The sequence below is a fragment of the Ursus arctos genome, unplaced genomic scaffold (assembly GCF_023065955.2).
Source record: "Ursus arctos isolate Adak ecotype North America unplaced genomic scaffold, UrsArc2.0 scaffold_12, whole genome shotgun sequence".
Classification (NCBI taxonomy): domain Eukaryota; kingdom Metazoa; phylum Chordata; class Mammalia; order Carnivora; family Ursidae; genus Ursus; species Ursus arctos.
Genome location: NW_026622786.1, coordinates 71,410,454 through 71,429,341, shown reverse-complemented (window position 1 = coordinate 71,429,341; position 18,888 = coordinate 71,410,454). Strand labels below are relative to the sequence as shown.

Here is an 18,888-nt window from a genome sequence, read left to right as displayed (position 1 = left end):
GAGGGGCTGGCCTGGGAGGGGATTGGGGCCCGGCTTCCTGAGGGGAGGATGGGCTAAGCCAGGCACACAGTGCCGGAGAAGATGCCCTCCTGGGCCCTCTTGGTGGTCACCTCCTGCCTCCTCCTGGCCCCCCAAAACCTGGCACAAGTCACCAGCCAAGGTGAGGTGTGTGGAGGGTGGAGATCACCTATACCCAGGAAGAGGGAGCCCTGGGAGGGGTGCAAGGTAGGAGGCTCCCGCCAGCCCCTTACTCTTGCCCATAAACATGGCTGGGGGCACCCAGAGCTCAACTCACCAGCTGTTCCTCAGATGCCTCCTTTCTGGCCTCGGATGCAGAGCCCCTGAACTGTTTCTCTCGAACATTTGAGGACCTCACTTGCTTCTGGGATGAGGAAGAGGCAGCACCCAATGGAACATACCAGCTGCTGTATGCGTACCCAGGGTATGTGCTGGGCTGTGCCACACTCCCCTATATCTGTCCTGTCCTTACCTCAGCTGAGCCCAGCTCCCGTAGCTTCCCTGCTTTGGCCCTGTCAGAGGACTACTGCAAGTACATGCCCTCGGTAGCCACTTAATGAACAGATGTGCTTTGGATATCCCCAGCGCCAGCCCCTGCATAATCCCTAATCCCACCTATCCCAGCCACTAAGCAGAAAAGTGGCAGTAATGGAAATAGAAGTTGGGCTTGGGCCCGGACCTGGCTTCTCAGGGCCCGTCATGGTGGCTGTGTCGGTGGAACAGACTTCTCCTACGCCCACAGGGAGAAGCCCCGTGCCTGCCCCCTGAGTTTCAAGAGCGTGCCCCCCTTTGGGACCCGATACGTGTGTCAGTTTCCAGCCCAGGATGAAGTTCGCCTCTTCTTTCCATTGCACCTCTGGGTGAAGAACGTGTTTCTGAACCAGACTCTGACCCAGCGAGTGCTCTTTGTGGATAGTGTGGGTAAGGGCCATCCCTCTGTCACCCTGGCCCCTCTATTTGCTGCCCTCAGTCCAGCTCCTAGGACCAGACTGGCCTGTGCTCTTTTAGGGCAATGTGGATGCCGTTCATTACCAGACCACCAAGGCACCTCAAGACCCCCTTATCATTCTTCGCATCCAGAGCTGGATTTCATTTCACACCAGAGACAACCTTGCCCCCCCCCATCATTAATCCATTCATTGACTCATTCAGCAGTTACAGAATACGTACTATGTGCCAGGCACTGTGCTAGGTGACAAGGATACAGAGATGAAGAGATCCCTGCTCTTGAGAGCACTGAGTCTAACAAAGCCGCAGTGAGGTCACTGTTCTAATGAGGAAAGGAGAATAGGATATGGAGCCTCCTTTGCCCTGGCCTCCAAGAGAGCAATGGCCTGTGATCTTCTAGAATCCAGGGGCTGCCCCCAACCCAGCTGCAGTTTCCCTCTCTACAGTCCATGGTTTGAACCATAGACTGTGGCACTCAGAGAGTTCTGACGTACCCTGTCTTGCCCTCAGGCTTGCCAGCTCCCCCAGATATCATTAAGGCTTCGGGCGGGAGCCAGCCAGGGGAACTTCAGATCAGCTGGGAGACCCCAGCTCCCGAAATCAGTGATTTCCTGAGGCACGAACTTCGCTATGGCCCCAAGGATCCCAGGAATTCCATTGGTCCCACAGTCATGCAGCTGCTGCCCACAGAAACCTGCTGTCCGGTTCTGCAGAGACTAAACCCAGTCCCAGCTCTGCACCAGCCTCCATGTGCTCAGCCCATGATGCCCCAACAGGATGGACCAGAGCAGACCTCCCCAACTAGAGAAGTATCCTGGCCTTCTTCTGCCCCACCTCCTATCTCCTATCCCAAATTTTGCCCCAAGAAAGGACAGGCCATACTTTGGGGATTCCAAACTGGGTTGGTCCTTTGGGAGTTAGTATGGGCTTGGGAGCCATGTCCATTTAGGAATCTCCCAGTTTGGGTCATTCACACCAACAAAATTGAGTGTTTCAGGCCTTTGAGTTAGTGGGGATTTCCCTAAAAAGCTCTGAACACCACCTAAAACCCACTGACCTGGCCCCTAGTCTGTGTGCGTATCTATTCACTGAGGAACTGGGCATCTCTCCGCAGGTATGCTATGGGGCTTCAAATGTAAGAGCTGGAGGCTGTCTTGGTTGAGGCAGACCTAGATTCTGAGGCTGTGGTTCTTCTCCCAAGGCTTCATCTCTAACAGTGAGGAGTGGAAGCTGCCTCATCTCAGGGCTCCAGCCTGGTAAATCCTACAGGCTCCAGCTGCGCAGCCAACCCGATGGGGTCTCCCTCCTTGGCTCCTGGGGATCCTGGTCCCTCCCTGCAACTGTGGACCTGCCTGGAGATGCAGGTGAGTCAACGAAAGAGTGGGAAGACGGGGAGGAGATAGAAAAGATCTCTGGAGAGGTCTGGACTGGATATGGAAGCTCTGAGAACCATGGTCCTTCCTGATAACCTTGAACTTGCCACTGGACAGACAGAGTGAACTATATTCAGGGAGAGAACAAAGAATGGGGTAAATATTCCAAGTTATGTGTGTAAAGATAATCTGGATACCCTATAGAGTGGGCATGTGTTGACCCTCATGGGACTTCCTTCTGTTAATTCAGTGGAAATTGGACTGCAGTGCTTTACCTTGAACCTGAAGAATGTTACCTGTCAGTGGCAGCAACAGGACCATGCTAGCTCCCAAGGCTTCTTCTACCACAGCAAGGCACGGTGCTGCCCCAGAGACAGGTGAGAGTTGAACTGCTGATTGAGCTAGATGTCCTGGGAGAGAGACAGGGTCATGCAGAAAGGGAGAGATTGTTCTCCATCTCCTTCACATCCCTTCCTTGTCCCAAAACCAACTGGTCTCCATTCACTCATCCTCCAATAGTTGTTTTACCTTCCCAACTTCTTTCCATTCCCATTGCAATGCCTTGGTTTAGTCCAGATTTAGTCGTATCACCTGGACCACTGCAACAACCTACATTCTCATTCACCTGCCATTTATCCCCTGTGCTGCTGACAGAATGACCTTTGTTAAACTCAAATGTTGGATGGCCTTCCCCTACTCAAATACGTACTGCACCTCTCCACATTCAAATACAATCAACACTTTGCCTTCAAGAATTACCACCAAGCTCCTCACTCATCTGTCACTCCCCACATATCCAATCTAAAACCAAGTCTTGGGGTTTTTTTTTTTCAAATTTTTATTTAAATTCTGGATAGTTAACATACGGTGTAACACTGGTTTCAGGAGTAGAATTTAGTGATTCATCACTTACATACAACATCCAGTGCTCACCGTAACAAGTGCCCTCCTTAATCCCCATTATCAACCTCAGTTTGTTACCTATCATTAAGAGTCTCTTTTGGTTTGCTTCCCTCTCTTTTCTTTCCTTCCCATGTGTTTATCTGTTTCCTTTCTTAAATTCCACATATGAGTGAAATCACATGGTATTTGTCTCTGACTGACTTATTTTGTTTAGCATAATACACTGTAGCTCCAACCACATCGTTGCAAATGGCAAGATTTCACTCTTTTTGATGGCTGAGTAATATTCCACATATATATGGAATATATATATACCTACACACACCACCTCTTCTTTATCCATTCATCAGTCAATGGACTTTTGGGCTTTTTCCATAGTTTGACTATTGTTGGTAATGCTGCTATGAACATTGGGGTGCAGTACCCCTTCAAATCTGTATTTTTGCATCCTTTGGGTAAATACCTAGTAGTGCAATTGCTGGGTTGTAGGAAAGTTCCATTTTTAACTTTTTGAGGAACCTCCATACTGTTTTTCAGAGTGACTGCACCAGTTTCCATTCCCACCAACAGTGTAAGGGGTTCCCCTTTGTCCGCGGCTTCGCCAACACCTGTCGTTTCTTGTGTTGTTAATTTTAGCCGTTCTGACCAGTGTGAGGTGGTATCTCATTGTGGTTTTGATTTGTATTTCCCTGATGGTGAGTGATGTTGACATCTTTTCATGTGCCTGTTAGCCATCTGTATGCCTTCTCTGGAGAAGGGTCTGTTCATGTCTTCTATCTATTTCTTGACTGGCTTATTTGTTTTTTGTTAAGTTTGATAAATTCTTTGTAGATTTTGGAGACTAGCCCTTTATCTGATAAGACATTTGCAAATATCTTCTCCCATTCTGAAGGTTGCCTTTTAGTTTTGTTGACTGTTTCCTTTGTTGTGCAGAAGCTTTTTATCTTGATGAAGTCCCAGTAGTTCATTTTTGCTTTTGTTTCCCTTGCCACCGGTTATGTTTCTAGTAACAAGTTGCTGCGGCCGAGGTCAAAGAGGTTGCTGTCTATATTCTCCTCTAAGATTTTGATTGTTTCCTGTCTCACATTTAGGTCTTTCAAACATTTTGAATTTATTTTTGTCTACAGTGTAAGAAAGTTACCAAGTCTTGTTGGTTTTACCTACTAAATATCTCTAGAATCTGTCCACTTTTGTTCATCACTGCCATTGCCCTAGTACGAGCCATCATGATGTCTCACTTGGACTACTGAGGAGACTTATTAGCTGATCACCTCTTAAATCCTCCAAATCATTCTCCACATAGGAGCCTGAGTGACCTTTTAAAGTGCAAAAATGAACATAACACTATCTGCTTAAAAGTCTTCGCTAGCTTCCCACTGATCTTGGGATTAAAAAAAGAAGAAGAAGAACCCCGTTGTGTGACCTTACAGAGTATTAACAGACTCAGTCCCTGAATGCCTCCAGCTTCATCTTTACTAGGCTGCCTTTTCCTCTCTATGACTCTTTGGTCCCCTTCTATCTTCCATATTCTCTCCTGCCTCTGGGTTTTTGTGCATGCTGTCTACCCAGCCCTCCTGTCTTAACCTTCAGATCTCAACTCAAATGTCACCTCTTCAGGGACCCCTCCCCTGATCTTCCTCATCAGGTCCAATAGTACTATTATACATACTTATTGCACCATTTACCTCTCCTTCTTAAGGAGTTCATAGTTACAATTTCACATTTATACTTATGTGGTTATTTGACTAATCTCATTCTGTCTCAGAACTCCAGTTGAGAGGGGCTGATCTTGACTATACATGATCCCTAAGGGCAAAGTCAATGTCTCCTCTTACTCACTAATGTATTCTCACCTACCACAGTGCCTGGCACTTAGCAGTTACTCAGTAAAAAACGGCTAAATTAATGAATAATGAAAAAACCACCATTAACAATTTTAATGTGCTCTTCCAGTGTTTCTATGTACTTCTATGTGTCTATACACATTTCATTTTCAATTTGAATTGGATCACATTATATATATGGTTTGCCAACTTCCTTTTTTTACTTAAAAATGTATCTTGGAGCCCATCACAAAAATGTAACTGATTCTTTTTAATAACTGCACAGATTTCCATGGTCTAGAGGTGCCATGAATGGATTAAAGGGGAGCAAAACTGACGTCATCATTTCTTCCGCCAAAACCTGCTCCTCCTCCTGTTGTCCTCCATCCTACCATCAACCCAGTTTTCCAGGCCTGACATGGTGATTTCCTCCACTTCTGCCTTTTCCCCACCCTCCAGGTCCAATCACAAACAGTCTTACCATCTCTACGTCTTCAGTATCCCTTGAATCCATCACTTTCTCTCCACCTCCATAGCCACCACCCTGTTTCTGGTCCTCATCACTTCATACATGGAGACCATGAAAGTGTCCTATTGGATTTCCCTGTTTCTAGTCTGTCCTCATAAATTCTTTCTTGCAAATTTCAGTTACAGTGATCTTCCCAAAGTACAATGCTAATTATGACAAGTTTCTGCTTAAAATCCTTAAATGTCTCCATGATTACTACAAGATTAAGTTCAAGTTCCTCAGAAAGGCCATAAGACCCTCCATGATCTTAGTCTGCCTTCTCCCATTTACCACTCACCACCAGGCCCTCTAAGCTAAGAGCATTCTGTACCACTTAGAATTTCCCCCAAAGCACCGTATCCTTATCTGTGCACAAGCATGTGCCTGGGATGCCTGTTTGTCCCCTTTGCCTATCCTATTTATAGTCCAAGACTCGGTCTAAGCGCTGCCTTGTCCAGGAAGTATTCTCTGACCCTCTGCATCTGGGTTAGATTATCCTCCTTAATACCCCCCAAACCAGCCAGTGCACACCACAGAAAAATACCAGCTATCTGTTTTTTTGCCTCTCCCACTGGAATGAGAGCTCCATGTTTATTCCTCTATGTATTCATCGTGCCTAGCGTGGTGCCTGGCACATGGTATCAATTACTTGTTGAATAAAGAAGTAAACACATAAATACATAAGTAAATAAGAGCTAGCCATTTAGGGATTATAATCAAGAAGGAGACATGATTCATTTGTTCAATAAACAATTATTGAGGGTGACTATGTGCCAGGCATTGGGGCTAGAGTGACAAAAGTGAAAAGTTTCCACATTGTTGGGACTTCCATTTTAGTTGGGGAAGGGGGAAGGGAGGGGTGACAAAGAAGTGAAGAGACCCATATAACCTGTTATATGGTTATATGATAGAGACTAAGTGGGAGGATGGGGGCAGTGGGTGCTCATTTAGACCGTGTGGTCAGAGAAGTCCTCACCTGGAGGCCTAAATGGCAAAAAAAGAACGAGTGACATGGAAAACTAGAGTCAGAGCAGTCGAGGGCAAGGCGAAGTGCAGAGTCAGTACCTGGGGCATATCCGTAGCAGCGAGAAGGCCCACGTGGATAAGGGTGGCAAACTGGTGTAAGAACCATAGGAGATGAGAATGGCCAGGTAGGGAGGAACTGAACCATGTCGAGTCCTGTGGGCCCTGGCATGGAGTCTGGATCTCATTCAAGAGGGGACAGGGAGTTATGGACGGATTTCAAGCAGAGAAGTGACATGATGTGACTTTCCTCTCGGAAAGGTATGTCTCTCTGTGAAATGACGCAGAAGCAAAGGTAGAAGCAGACTCACCAGTTAAAAGTTTGCCTTCGTCCAGGCCGGAGGCAGAGGCGGTTCATCGAATGTGGCCGTGGGAAAGATTCAAAATGGACAGATTTGTGATCTCGTCTGGGCATTATCAGATCCACATTCTGGAAGCAAATTCTGATGGCCATGTGGAGAAGAAACTCCATAAGGGAGTGGTGAAAATTAAGGCAGAAAAGCCAGTGGGGAGGCTGTTATAATCATCTAATATGAGAATATCACGGAGAGGTGACTAACAGGCCTGCTGTATGAGATTAAAACATGAGGATCTTTCCACCAGAGAGATGAAGGCTCTCTGAAACAATCCTGTGAAGTAAGGATTTTTAACCCATATTACAGATGAGGAAATGGGAGCAGAGATGAATCATTTATGAGTTGTATACCAATAAGCCAAGACCTGAGTTCTAGAGCCCAGGCTGTTTTCATGAATCATCTAGCTCTTCCCTTAAAAGGAAGAGGCTGGACACCAAAGTCAGCTTCAGAAAACAAAACATCATGGCGGGAAGAGAAAGAGAAAGCCTTGGAAGCCCATCCAGGGGAGGAGTTCGATTACAATCCCTACAGGCCAAATCCCCTGTGGGATGGGAACTATCAAGGTTAGTTTCGGAGGCAGGCCTGATTCAATAACTCTATTGGGGATGATTCTTAGGGACCCCGTCTGGGAGAAGTGTGAAGAGGAGAAAACCCCAGGATTCCAGCCCTCCCAGTTCTCCCGCTGCCACTTCAGGTCACGAAACGACAGTGTTATTCATATCCTTGTGGAGGTGACCACAGCCCAGGGTGCTGTTCACAGCTACCTGGGCTCCCCTTTCTGGATCCACCAGGCTGGTAAGAACTTTCTTCCCTTCTCCTCCCACCTACTTCCTGCCCCTACCGCCCCTGACCCCATGCCCAGGATCACCAGCTCTGGCACTTCTGACCCATGGCCCTGGGGGCATGATGTCTCATGCACAGAAGGGCTTAGGCCAGTCCCTGCTGGCCTCCCTGTAGTGCTCATCCCCACTCCAAACTTGCACTGGAGGGAGGTCTCCAGTGGGCAGCTGGAATTGGAATGGCAACACCCATCATCCTGGGGAGCCCAAGAGACCTGCTATCAGCTCCGATACACAGGAGAAGGCCATCAAGACTGGAAGGTATGATCGAGGATAAAATGCCCACAGATCTCAGTACACAGGGTACTCCCAAGTTTCATCAGGTCTGCTATCAAGAGTGAAGGTATCCATGTATCTGTGTCTGGGTTTGTATATCTGTGTCGCTCTGATTCAACTGGTATCTTAATCTTTCTTGGGCATCTGATACTGTTCACTACTCCCATTTAAAATTTTCTCTTTCCTTTGCCTTTGGGATATCAGTCCCCTGATTCTCATACTACTTCTCTGGCTGAACCTTCTCCCTTTTTCCTGGCTCTTCCTTTGCCACCCTTCCCTAATATGTTTTGCTTCCTGTAGTCCCATTCTAGACTCTTCTTTTCTCTTATAGTTTTAATGACTACGCATTAACTAGCCCAAACGTATCATTCCAACACCCATATGGAAAGGAACTTCTATGCCCTAGGTAGATTACCTAAACTTTGGAAGTCTCAGTTTTGTCACTGGTGAGATGGAGATACAGTATTTATCTTCCAGAGCTGTAGTAAAAAATTAAATATATAAATATCTAGCATACTGCGTGGCGGATAGAAGGTACTCAATATACATTAAATATTACTTGCTCTACTTTTATTCTCATTAACCATATGTATATACAACCTCTTACCAGACAGCTCTGCCTAAAAGCCGCCAGGGGCATTTCAGACCCAATATATCCAAAACTAAACTCATCCTCCTCCCCAAGTTTATCTTACCTTTGTATTGGGGTATGTTACATTCAGTAAAACACATAGATCTTAAATATACAATGGATCAATTTGTACATGTATACACTCATCTAACCATTACCCAGATCAAGCTATAGGTTATTTCTAGCACCTCAGAAGCTCCTCAAGCCCCTTACAGTCACACACACCCCAAGGTAACCACTCTTCTGACATCACCATGGATACGCTTTGACTGTTGTTGAAAACCTGAGAAAATAGAACCAGGTGGTATTTTGTCCTCAAACTGACTTCTCTGTTCGCTGACAGTGACTCTACCACGTACCCTGTTATCCAAGCCTGGAATCACCCATAACTCTTCTTCCTTTTCCCTCGTCCCTTCCCTCCATCCATCAACACGGAAGTTGAGTTTATTGTACTAACAGTCCTCAAATCCCTACTACCACTGCCCTTAGCTCATCTTTGACCACCCGGCCTGCGCGTCCATGCCTTTAACACACTGAATTACTCTGTAAGCCCCAACCAAGCAGCTCAGGCAGCATGACGTGCGTCCTCATGCTCCCATTCTGCCTTACGTATATCATCATTATAGCACTAATTACTTGTAATTATTTACCGGTTTGCATGTCTTCCTCATGGGACTTGTGAGAAACCATGCTCCTTTATCCTTTTCCCCAGTGCCTAGCCCAGTGGCAGATCCCCAGCAGGTAGTGAATGTTTGCTACGTGATGGCTAGTCTCCCCGCTTGTCCGCACGACGCTTGTTCCCTCTGCTTGGAATCTGTCCCTGTACCCTCAGCACCTAGCATCCGCTGCTGGATGCGCGTTACTTGTGAACAGTCTGTGTGGCCCTGAATAGCTGAATGTGCCCGGGGTTTCCGTCGCCTGACCTGGACCCGGGGGAGCGCTTCTGGCGGGATGTCCGCGTGACCTGGTCAGTCTGCACTTGTCTATGCATTTGTGTCAGGATGAGTAGTCGGTTCTCTGTGCAGACGAGGTCTGCGTGCCAGCGTGTGTGTCGGGACGTGTTTCTCTAAGGTCGTGCGTCGGGAGGGCGAGGCTCCCTGTCGGGGTGCTCTGTCTTGCAAGTTTTCGCCGGGATGCATGTATTCTGTCGGGGAGGCTCTTTGGGGGGGATCCCCGGAGATTCAAAGCGGTAAACCTTCGGCCAAAAGGATGCCAGGCTGTCGAGGCCCCGACCGACGCGGGCGCAGCGCCGCCGGGAGCCTGCCCACCGGCCCGTTCCCCCTCTGCGCAGGTGCTGGAGCCGCCTCTCGGGGCCCAGGGAGAGACCCTGGAGCTGCGCCCGCGCTCCCGCTACCGCTTGCAGCTGCGCGCCAGGCTCCACGGCCCCACCTACCAAGGCCCCTGGAGCGCCTGGTCCGACCCAGTGCCGGTGGAGACCACCTCGGACACCGGTGAGGGCTCGGCGGCGGGCAAGGCGCTCTGCGGCTGCGCGAGTGGGAGGGGGCGCCGGCGCAGCGAGGGGCGGGCGCTGAGGGGCGCCGAGGGGCGGGGTCCGGCGGGCCTGGGGGCGGGGCTCCGGCCCAGGGCGCGGAGGTCTGACTGGGTTTGTCCCCTAGCCTGGATCTCCTTGGTGACCGCCCTGCTCGTGGCGCTCGGCCTCAGCGCCCTCCTGGGCCTGCTGCTGCTGAGATGGCAGTTTCCTGCGCGCTACAGGTACCGCCCCGGTCACTCGGGAGACGGGTGGGGCCGGAGGCGCCTAAACAAGCCTCCCAGGGTTCCTCTGTGGCGCCCGCGCTCCCGAGGACCGAGGACCGCACGTCCACACCTGTGCTTCAGCCCCTTCCTGCACTCTCCCCTGGGAGTCGCACGCTTGCTCACCCTCTAACAGGCCCGCTATACCGGACCCCTCGAGCAACCCCACCTACTCCCATCTCAGTAACGGGCTGCTGTCCGCCCGTCGCCCAAGCTGGAACACTGGGCGCCTCCCCCCCTTTATCCAGTCCGGCCTGGTCTGCTCCTTCCACCGCCTAATGTCGCTCAAACAATGGGCCCCTTTTTTCGCCCTACAAACACTCCCGGGCTCGCTGAAACAGAGCCTCTTCACCCTCCAATCTGGCCTCACACAGCCACCCAAATAATCTTTCTAAAACGCACGCGTGCACTTGTCACTCCTCTCCTTAAGTCTTATTCCTAGCTCCGAGGATAGAGTCCAGACTCTGGAAAGTCCAGACTCTGTAGCATCTGCCCCCCCCCCGCCAGCCTTTCCACCCCCTCCCACCCTGTGCATCGGCTTTGCCAAGCTGTTGCTGATTTCCTCCACAAGTCCAGTGGTTTTACTTCTCAGTGCCTTTGTATGCGCTGTCCCCTCTGCCAGGGATCTCCTCCCCGCATGACTAACACGCCTTCATCTTTAAATAACTTTCTCCACCAACTCCTAGAAACCTTTCCTCAACCCTCCCTTATGGGTTACTCTCTTTGTGCCCCAGTACAGACCTCTACCACAGCACCAGTAGCATTTCACGGTATTTCTTTCTTTGTAAGTCTTCCCTATACCTTATTTGGTCATCTTTAAATCCTCAGCACAGTGCCTGCCAAACAGCATACCCTTAAATAAATGTTATTAATGACTTGTTTATCTGGGAAGACTAAGGCTGAAGAGAAATGTCACTGGAAGTTATAAACATGAGGATAGAAAAGTAAAACAAACAAACATGAGGATAGAGTCCGTACCACCTCAGTCCTTCCTCTGGTAACATCTCTTGGTTCTTGAGGACTTGGAAGGTGACTCCTCCAGGCAGCCTCTCTAGGTGACCCTAGACTAGGTTAGATGTCCGTCCTCTATGCTCCCATCTCTCCTTGAACATGTTTTTCTTCGAATTTTTAATTCACTCATCTGTATGAGCAGACCGGATTGGAGCCTCTATGCAGGTAATCAGATCCAACCCAGAAGTTGGGGGAGAAGAGGAAGGAGATGCTGCTGAACCAGCCAAACTCAGCTCCCTGTCCTCTCTTTGCCAGATAAGTCTCACTGCTCCCCTGGAGAGATATAAGTGAGGTCACAAAAGAAGCCTGAAATGTTGTTCAACTCAAGTCTATCCATGTGGAAATATGAGCCTCAAGAATCGCAGGGTCCCCCAACTTACCTTAGTCCACACTCGTCCCAGAGAGACCACCTTCCCCAGTAACTTAGTAATAAGCCCCTCTGGTTCTCTTCATTCACCCAGTCAACTAATTTCTTGAGGACCTACTATAAGCCAGACAGTGTTCTATCCCCTGGAGATAGAGGGCTGAGCAAACAGACAAACTCTTTGTTCTCATGGAGTTTATATTCTAGTGGACTGAGACAGACAGACACAAATATATGTGATAATATAACGTGTAAACAATAAGTCAAGTGCTATAAAGAAAAATAAATTGAGCAGGAAACAGGGACAGGGAAGGGAGCTGGTACTATTTTAGACATGGCAGTCGGGGAAGGCTTCTCTCTCAGGATGACATTGGAGCAGAGACCTAAATGAAATGAGGGAACAAATCAAGAGGCACAGGGAATAGCAAGTATTAAGGCCCTGAGGCAGGGATATTTGAGGACACTAAAAACCCTTTTTTGAACCCCCCCTTCCCTCCTTTTCACCTATGCCCCTCTAGCTTATCTTATTGCCTTGACTACACTCTTACTTCTCCAAGCCTTACTGCCTAACCTCAGCCTCAACTCCCCGCCACCTCAGTGTTCTCTTCCTCCCTCCCAGTTCACTCCTGTGACTCTCAGTCTCTTCTTCCTTCTCCCCAAGGAGCCTGAAGCATGCCCTGTGGCCCTCACTTCCAGACCTGCACCGGGTCCTAGGCCAGTACCTTAGGGATACGGCAGCACTAAGTCCGGTAAGTACATTCCCTTCTCCACTCCCCAGCACCAGCCCTGCCTGGAGTTGGATCCTTGCCCGATTGCACACTTTTCCAAGGCCCTTACCCACCAGCATACCATTCCTGGGCCCTATGCCCAGCTAACCCTCCTTCCTGCACCGTCCAAGTCCTCCTCCCCACTGCGCCTGCTCTAAGACAGATTCTTTCCCCCCATCTCTCCCAGCCTAAGGCTGCAGTCTCAGATGCCTTTGAGGATGTGGAACCCAGCCCCCTTGAAATTCTACCCAAGTCCTCAGAGAAGATCTCCGTGGCCCTGTGTTCCTCCCAGGCCCAGATGGACTACCGAGGATTGCCCCCTTCTTGCCTGGGGACCATGCCCCTGTGTGTGTGCCCACCCATGGCTGAGTCGGGGTCCTACTGCACCACCCACATCGCCAACCATTCCTACTTACCTCTGAGCTGTTGGCAGGCCCCTCTCTCCCCGTACCCTGGACAGATCCAAACCCGCCAGACTTCTTTTCCCAACCTCCCTACCCACCCCAGCCCCACAACACAAACATCTCAGACCTCACGTCCATCCCCCTCTGTCTGTCCTCATAGTTGGGCTCCCCGACACTGACAACGTTTGGTACTGCTGCAGACAAAAAGCCAGGACCCTCCCTCCTCACGCCAGGTTCATTTGACTAAGCTCCTCTAACTCACCTGCTTTCTCTCTCCTCCCTAATGCTCCACTCCTTGAAAAGACGTCTCCACATCCCCGCTTCCCATTTGCTCTTCAGACTACTTCAGTTCATTCCCCTACTTTGCTAACAAAACCACTCAGGCAGAATTCACGTCAAACCTTGTGATTGCAAGGTCCGGTAGGATCTGGTCAATCCTCAATTTATTTGACCTCTCTGCGGCATCTGTCATGGTGACTACTCACTTCTTTAAATTCTCTCCTACCTTGGCTTCCATAGTACCACCATCTCTCCTGGCTCTGAGTATTATGAGTAGTTAAAAGCATAAACTCTATAGTCGGAGCTGGGCTTATATTGCTCTCTTACCCACTTGCTAGCTGTGTGACCTTGGGCACATAACTTAAAAGTCTTTGTGCCTTGATTTTCTCGTCTATAAAACAGAGATAATGCCAGAACCCCACAGAGTTGTGAAGAGGATAAGTGAGCTAGTCTAAGTAGAGCACAGTGCCTAGGACATAGTATGTTTATATCTGCACTATTGTAATTATTCCTTCCTGTTCTGTTATCCTGGCGTCTCTCCCAACCCTTAATTATTGTAGTTCCTCAAGAGTCCACTGCCTTTCCTGTCAGCCGACCATTGCAAAGTTCTCATCTCCAGCCCTGACACCTACCATACTTGTGCTCTTTATGCAAGAGCCTTTTACATGTCTGTCTCCTGCTACTAGGTTGTGAGCTCCTTGAGGGCCAGGGCTGTGATTTATTTGCCTTTGTCCCCCAGCACCTAGAGCAGAGCTTGGTGCATGATAGTAGGCCTTCAATAAATGTTTTCTAAATGAAGGAAATCTTTCTAGACAATGCCAAGTGCCCTCATCCTCTAGGCCATTCAGTTGCAACAATAAATGTGCTTAGGTCAGGGGCGCCTGGGTGGCTCAGTCAGTTCAGTGTGCCTTAGGCTCGGGTCCTGATCCCAGGGTCCTGGTCTCAGGGTCCTGGAATCAAGCCCGCACTGAGCCCTTCATTGGGCTCCCTGCTCAGCAAGGAGTCTGTTTCTCCTTCTCCCTCTGTGTCCCCCTTGTGCGTGCACTCGCGCTCTCTCTCTCTTGCTCTCGCTCTCAGATAAATAAATAAAATCTTTTTAAAAATGTGCTTAGGCCATTCTGGTTATGGATTCCCCTGACTCATTCAAATTCGCAAATAAATGGTATTTTTTGTTTGTTCCAGACATACCCACTGTATTAATCAGGGTCTTGACAGAAATAGATGAGACACTCAAACTGGGCATCTCGGTGAGAGTTTAATAAAGGGCATGTTTATAAAGATAAGGCAGGATTTAGGAAAACCGTCAAGGAAGAATGCCGTACCCCAGTGCTAACAACAGCTGGGAGCTGGTACCACCCCAGGGGGGAGTGTGGTTACTAGACGTGGAGACTTTCTCTAAGAGAGGGCTGCCTGACTGGAGTGGTGACCTTCGGTAGAGAGCCAGCCTGTGAGGACACGGCAGGGAGGGAGTCGGGAGGATAAATAGCTCAGGCTCACTCTCCCTCCACCCTCCGTTGTTCTCCTCCGTGTTCGTTCGCTAGCACTGCCGTAACAAAGGACTACACAGTTGGTGGCTTAAACCGCAGAAATGTCCTGTCTCACGGCTCTGGAGGCTAGAAGTTCAAGCGTCATTAGGGTTGGTTCCTTCAGAGAGCTGTGGGGAAGAATCTGTTCAGGCCTCTCTGCTAGCTTCTAGTGGTTCCCTGGCACTCTTGGTGTTGCTTGGCTTGGAGAAGCAATACCCCCATCTCTGCCCTCATCTTCACATGGCGTTCTCATGTGTGTCTGTGTCCAGGTTTCCCTGTTTTATAAGGACACCAATTTCACTGGATTGAATGACCCAAATGACCTCATCTTCATTAATTATATCTGCAGTGATCTTACTTCCAAATAAGGTTCCACTCTGGAGTACTGGGGCTTCAATTCAACATATGAATCTGGCGGGGGGGGGCACAAAATTTAATTCATAGTATCCTCCCATTGGTGGAACCCAAACAGAAACCAAAGACCAAGGGGATCCATTGATATAGGCCATATAAATCAGCTTCACAAGGCACAGGGTGTGGTAGAAATGGATGTAAGAGTAGGTCTGAGTGGGACAAATGGATGACATCCAGTATACTCATTTTCCATAATTCCTTCCCCTAGCCATGGTCAGGGCCCCAACTCTAACGCTAGGGACTCAAGACTAGGATTGAGATCCAAACCATGGAACTTCTCACATTTACACCCACTCAACCATCATGTCTTGACCACTTTTACCTACTAGGGTCCATCTCCTCCAACGGCACTGAGCTACTGCTTCAGCCCTCTAACTAGTATCTCTGCCTCCAGTATCTCTCCATAAACCCAACCTGTATGCTGCCTCCAGAGTGATCTTCCTATTCATCCCACCTCGTACCCCTAAATCTTTAGCTTTACTCTGCAGAACCCGATCTCTTCTTCGTCTAGTGCTTTCCTGTGGTAGGATTAAAAGTATTAGCATCATGCCAAGCACATAGTAAATACTCAATGTTTATTGAGCTAATTTTGTTATCATCCCAACTGGGCTGTTCCACTGCCTAGATGTCACCTATATTTTATTCCTTCCATGCCCTTTGCTTTCCTAGACTCAAGTCCTTCAGGTGGGAGTTCTTCCATCTAACCAGCTCCTTGGCCTCTAATTATCCTTCTCTAAAGCCTTGTTCTCCTTCCCTTCAGTGTAAGAGGACATGATCTCTCTTTCCTAGACTGGAAAGCTCCCTGTGTTTTCTTTTTCTTTTTCTTTTTAAAGATTTTATTTATTTATTTATTTATTTATTTATTTATTTATTTATTTATTTGACAGAGAGAGAGACAGCCAGTGAGAGAGGGAACACAAGCAGGGGGAGTGGGAGAGGAAGAAGCAGACTCCCAGGGGAGCAGGGTGGAAAGCTCCCTGTGTTTTCTACCCCATTTTTTCCTGGGTAAGGTAACCCAGGCACCTTGTTCTATCAGCTGGCCTTTGCCCGGCTTCTTTCGTTTCCCTTGGCTCTTTTGCCTTCACCTTCAAACATGCATTGGCCTCTTGGTACTGGTTCCCTCAAGTTCCTGTGCACTGCCCCTTTCTCAATCCCAAATTTCTCACACAAGTATCCCATGTTTGCTGCCTCTACACTCTCCCCATCCCCCGCCTTCTTTCTGCAGCCCCTGCTCCAAGCACTCACTCTTCTGATCCAGCTCTCTCCAAGGTCACTGATGATTTGTCAATGGCCCAATCTGACCTTTTCTGCCATCAGTCTTCTTGACCATTTTGCATATCTTAGAATTCCTCCCTCTTCAAGGTCCATGTCAGGATAATCTCCACTGGCTTCTTTCATTCCTTTATTGTAAAATGTAGAATTCTCTGAGGTTGTCCCCTTATTTAGACCCTATCCTTCTTTTTCTCTACAGTTAACCTTACTCCAGAAGCTTTCTGGCCATGTCCTGCGTTCAGATATGTTTTGCTTGGCTCCTGTCTATGCAGAAACTCATTGATTCCACAATGCCTAGCAGATAAAAGTCCAAACTTCTTAGCTTAACCTTTAAGGCCCTGACCAGCCTGACTCTAAACAACCTCTTCTCCATTCTCTGAGGTTCAAGGTCCCCCTGTTTCCAACCTCAGGTCATCCAGGTAACTGGAAAAAAAACACAAAACTTTAAAATAAAAAATAACAACATTAAGTTTGGGCTAAGAGCACTAGATTTTTCTCCGTCATCATCAGAGTTGATCCAGATAATGATTGAAAACATGCTTTTTCCAGCTTCTCTCTGGGACAGTGTAGCGTATGGTTAGGTGTGCAGGCGTAAGCCAGATAGTTTGGTGCCGCTAGTTATTTTTGGCGGTATGCCTTCGGGCAAGTCTCTAACCTTTTTCTGACCCAGTTTCTTTGTCTATAAAAAGGGAATGGAGTATCTGCCTTGTGGGATTAAGGATTAAAGTCAATAATGTATGTAAACTGTTTAAACACAGTAGTTAGTAGATGGCCAATAAATGGTACCCATTATTATCTTTATTATTGCTGCTTCACCTCTAAGCATATTCACACAACTCATTCAAGTCCTTATTAGAGCACCGGATTGAATAGGAGTCAGACCTGGCTTCCCACCAACCGTGTGGTCCAGGGCAAATCCCTTCCCTGGGCCTTGGCTTTGTCATCTGTGAAATATGGGTATGTTGCCAGGGTGGGGAGGGTGCACCACGCGCAGATTAGGCTAGTGGATCTGCAAAATTCCTGACCCCTCTGAAGCCCCATGGAGATAAGCCACCATGTCTCTCCAAAGGCAGTCCAATCTTATCTCCAGATAGGCAGCTCTGAGTCCTGATCTTTTTCTTGACCTTAAGGAATTCATCCCTTCTCCAGCCTCATTTTCCCTGTCTGGAAAACAACAACAAAACAATTTTTAAAGAACAAACACACGTGCTACTTCCTTCCTCGCAGCGCTCCTACAGGCACCAAGCTAACTAGCTCTGGCCTTCTTTCTGCTCCTAAGCTTCTCAATTCCTTCCCCACCGCTGCCCACCTGCCGCCTTTCCTTTCTCTGAATGGCTCAAGTGCTTTAGGTCCCTCCACCGAGATCTGCACTTAAATATATCATCAATACAATCCACATGCAGTTTTTTAAAAAATTTTTTAGATATGTATTTTTGAAGTATAGTCGACATACAGAGTTATGTTAGTTTCAGGTATACAGCATAGCAATTTGATAGTTCTATGTATTACTCAGTGCTCACCATGATAAGTATAGTCACCATGGTGACAACCATATATTATTATACTATTATCGACTATATTCCCTATGCTGTGCTTTTCATCTGTGACTATTTTATTTTATTTTAATTTTTTTTAAAGATTTTACTTACTTATTTGAGAGAGAGAGAGAGCAAGAGCACAAGCAGGGGGGAAGGGGCAGAGACAGAGGGAGAAGCAGACTCCCTGCTGAGCAGGGAGCCAGACATGGGACTCGATCCCAGAACCCTGAGATCATGACCTGAACTGAAGGCAGACACTTAACCAACTGAGCCACCCAGGAGCCCTCTGTGACTATTTTACAACTAGGAGTTTGTACTTCTTAATCCCCTTCACCTGTCTTACTCATCACCCCACCCACCTTGTCTCTGGTAACCATCAGTTTGTTCTCTGTATTTGTCTTTTCTGTTTTTTTCACTTTTTTTCTTTATTTTATTTTTTGGATTCCACTGTAAGTGGAATTACATCGTATTTGTCTTTCTTTGACTAATTTCACTTAGCATAATACCTTCTAGGTCCATCCATGTTGTTGCAAATGACAAGATCTCATTCTTTTTTTATGACTGAGTAATATTCCAATATATGTGTGTTAATATGTATCTTTTTTTTAAGTTTTTATAGTAATACCAGTTAGTGAACATACAGTGTTATATTGGCTTCAGGTGTACTTAAGAGTGCTTCAACAATTCCACACATCATAACACGCGCACTCCCGGCGCACATCCCACGCATTTCAAGCGCGAAGGGGAAGCCGAGGAATGAATGGAAGCGGCTCGGGAATGCGGCCCAGCGCAGGCCCCGCCCCCAGGCGCGCCCCGCCCCGCCCCTCCTCTCTCGCTCTCAGACACCCGTTTTCTGGGGACAG

General features: G+C 48.0%; 1 protein-coding gene across 1 annotated transcript; it reads left to right on the top strand.

Annotated features, from left to right (window-relative positions):
- The first annotated feature begins 277 nt into the window (after window positions 1-277).
- On the top strand, window positions 278-14,382 carry MPL (MPL proto-oncogene, thrombopoietin receptor). Its single transcript, XM_048220458.2, has 11 exons — window positions 278-442; window positions 761-939; window positions 1,477-1,775; window positions 2,168-2,330; window positions 2,590-2,716; window positions 7,569-7,747; window positions 7,910-8,052; window positions 9,990-10,149; window positions 10,315-10,411; window positions 12,487-12,574; window positions 12,780-14,382. The coding sequence occupies exons 3-11, from the start codon at window positions 1,638-1,640 to the stop codon at window positions 13,173-13,175; spliced, it is 1,491 nt and encodes a 496-aa protein (XP_048076415.2). The 5' UTR covers window positions 278-442; window positions 761-939; window positions 1,477-1,637; the 3' UTR covers window positions 13,176-14,382.
- The last annotated feature ends 4,506 nt before the right edge of the window (window positions 14,383-18,888 follow it).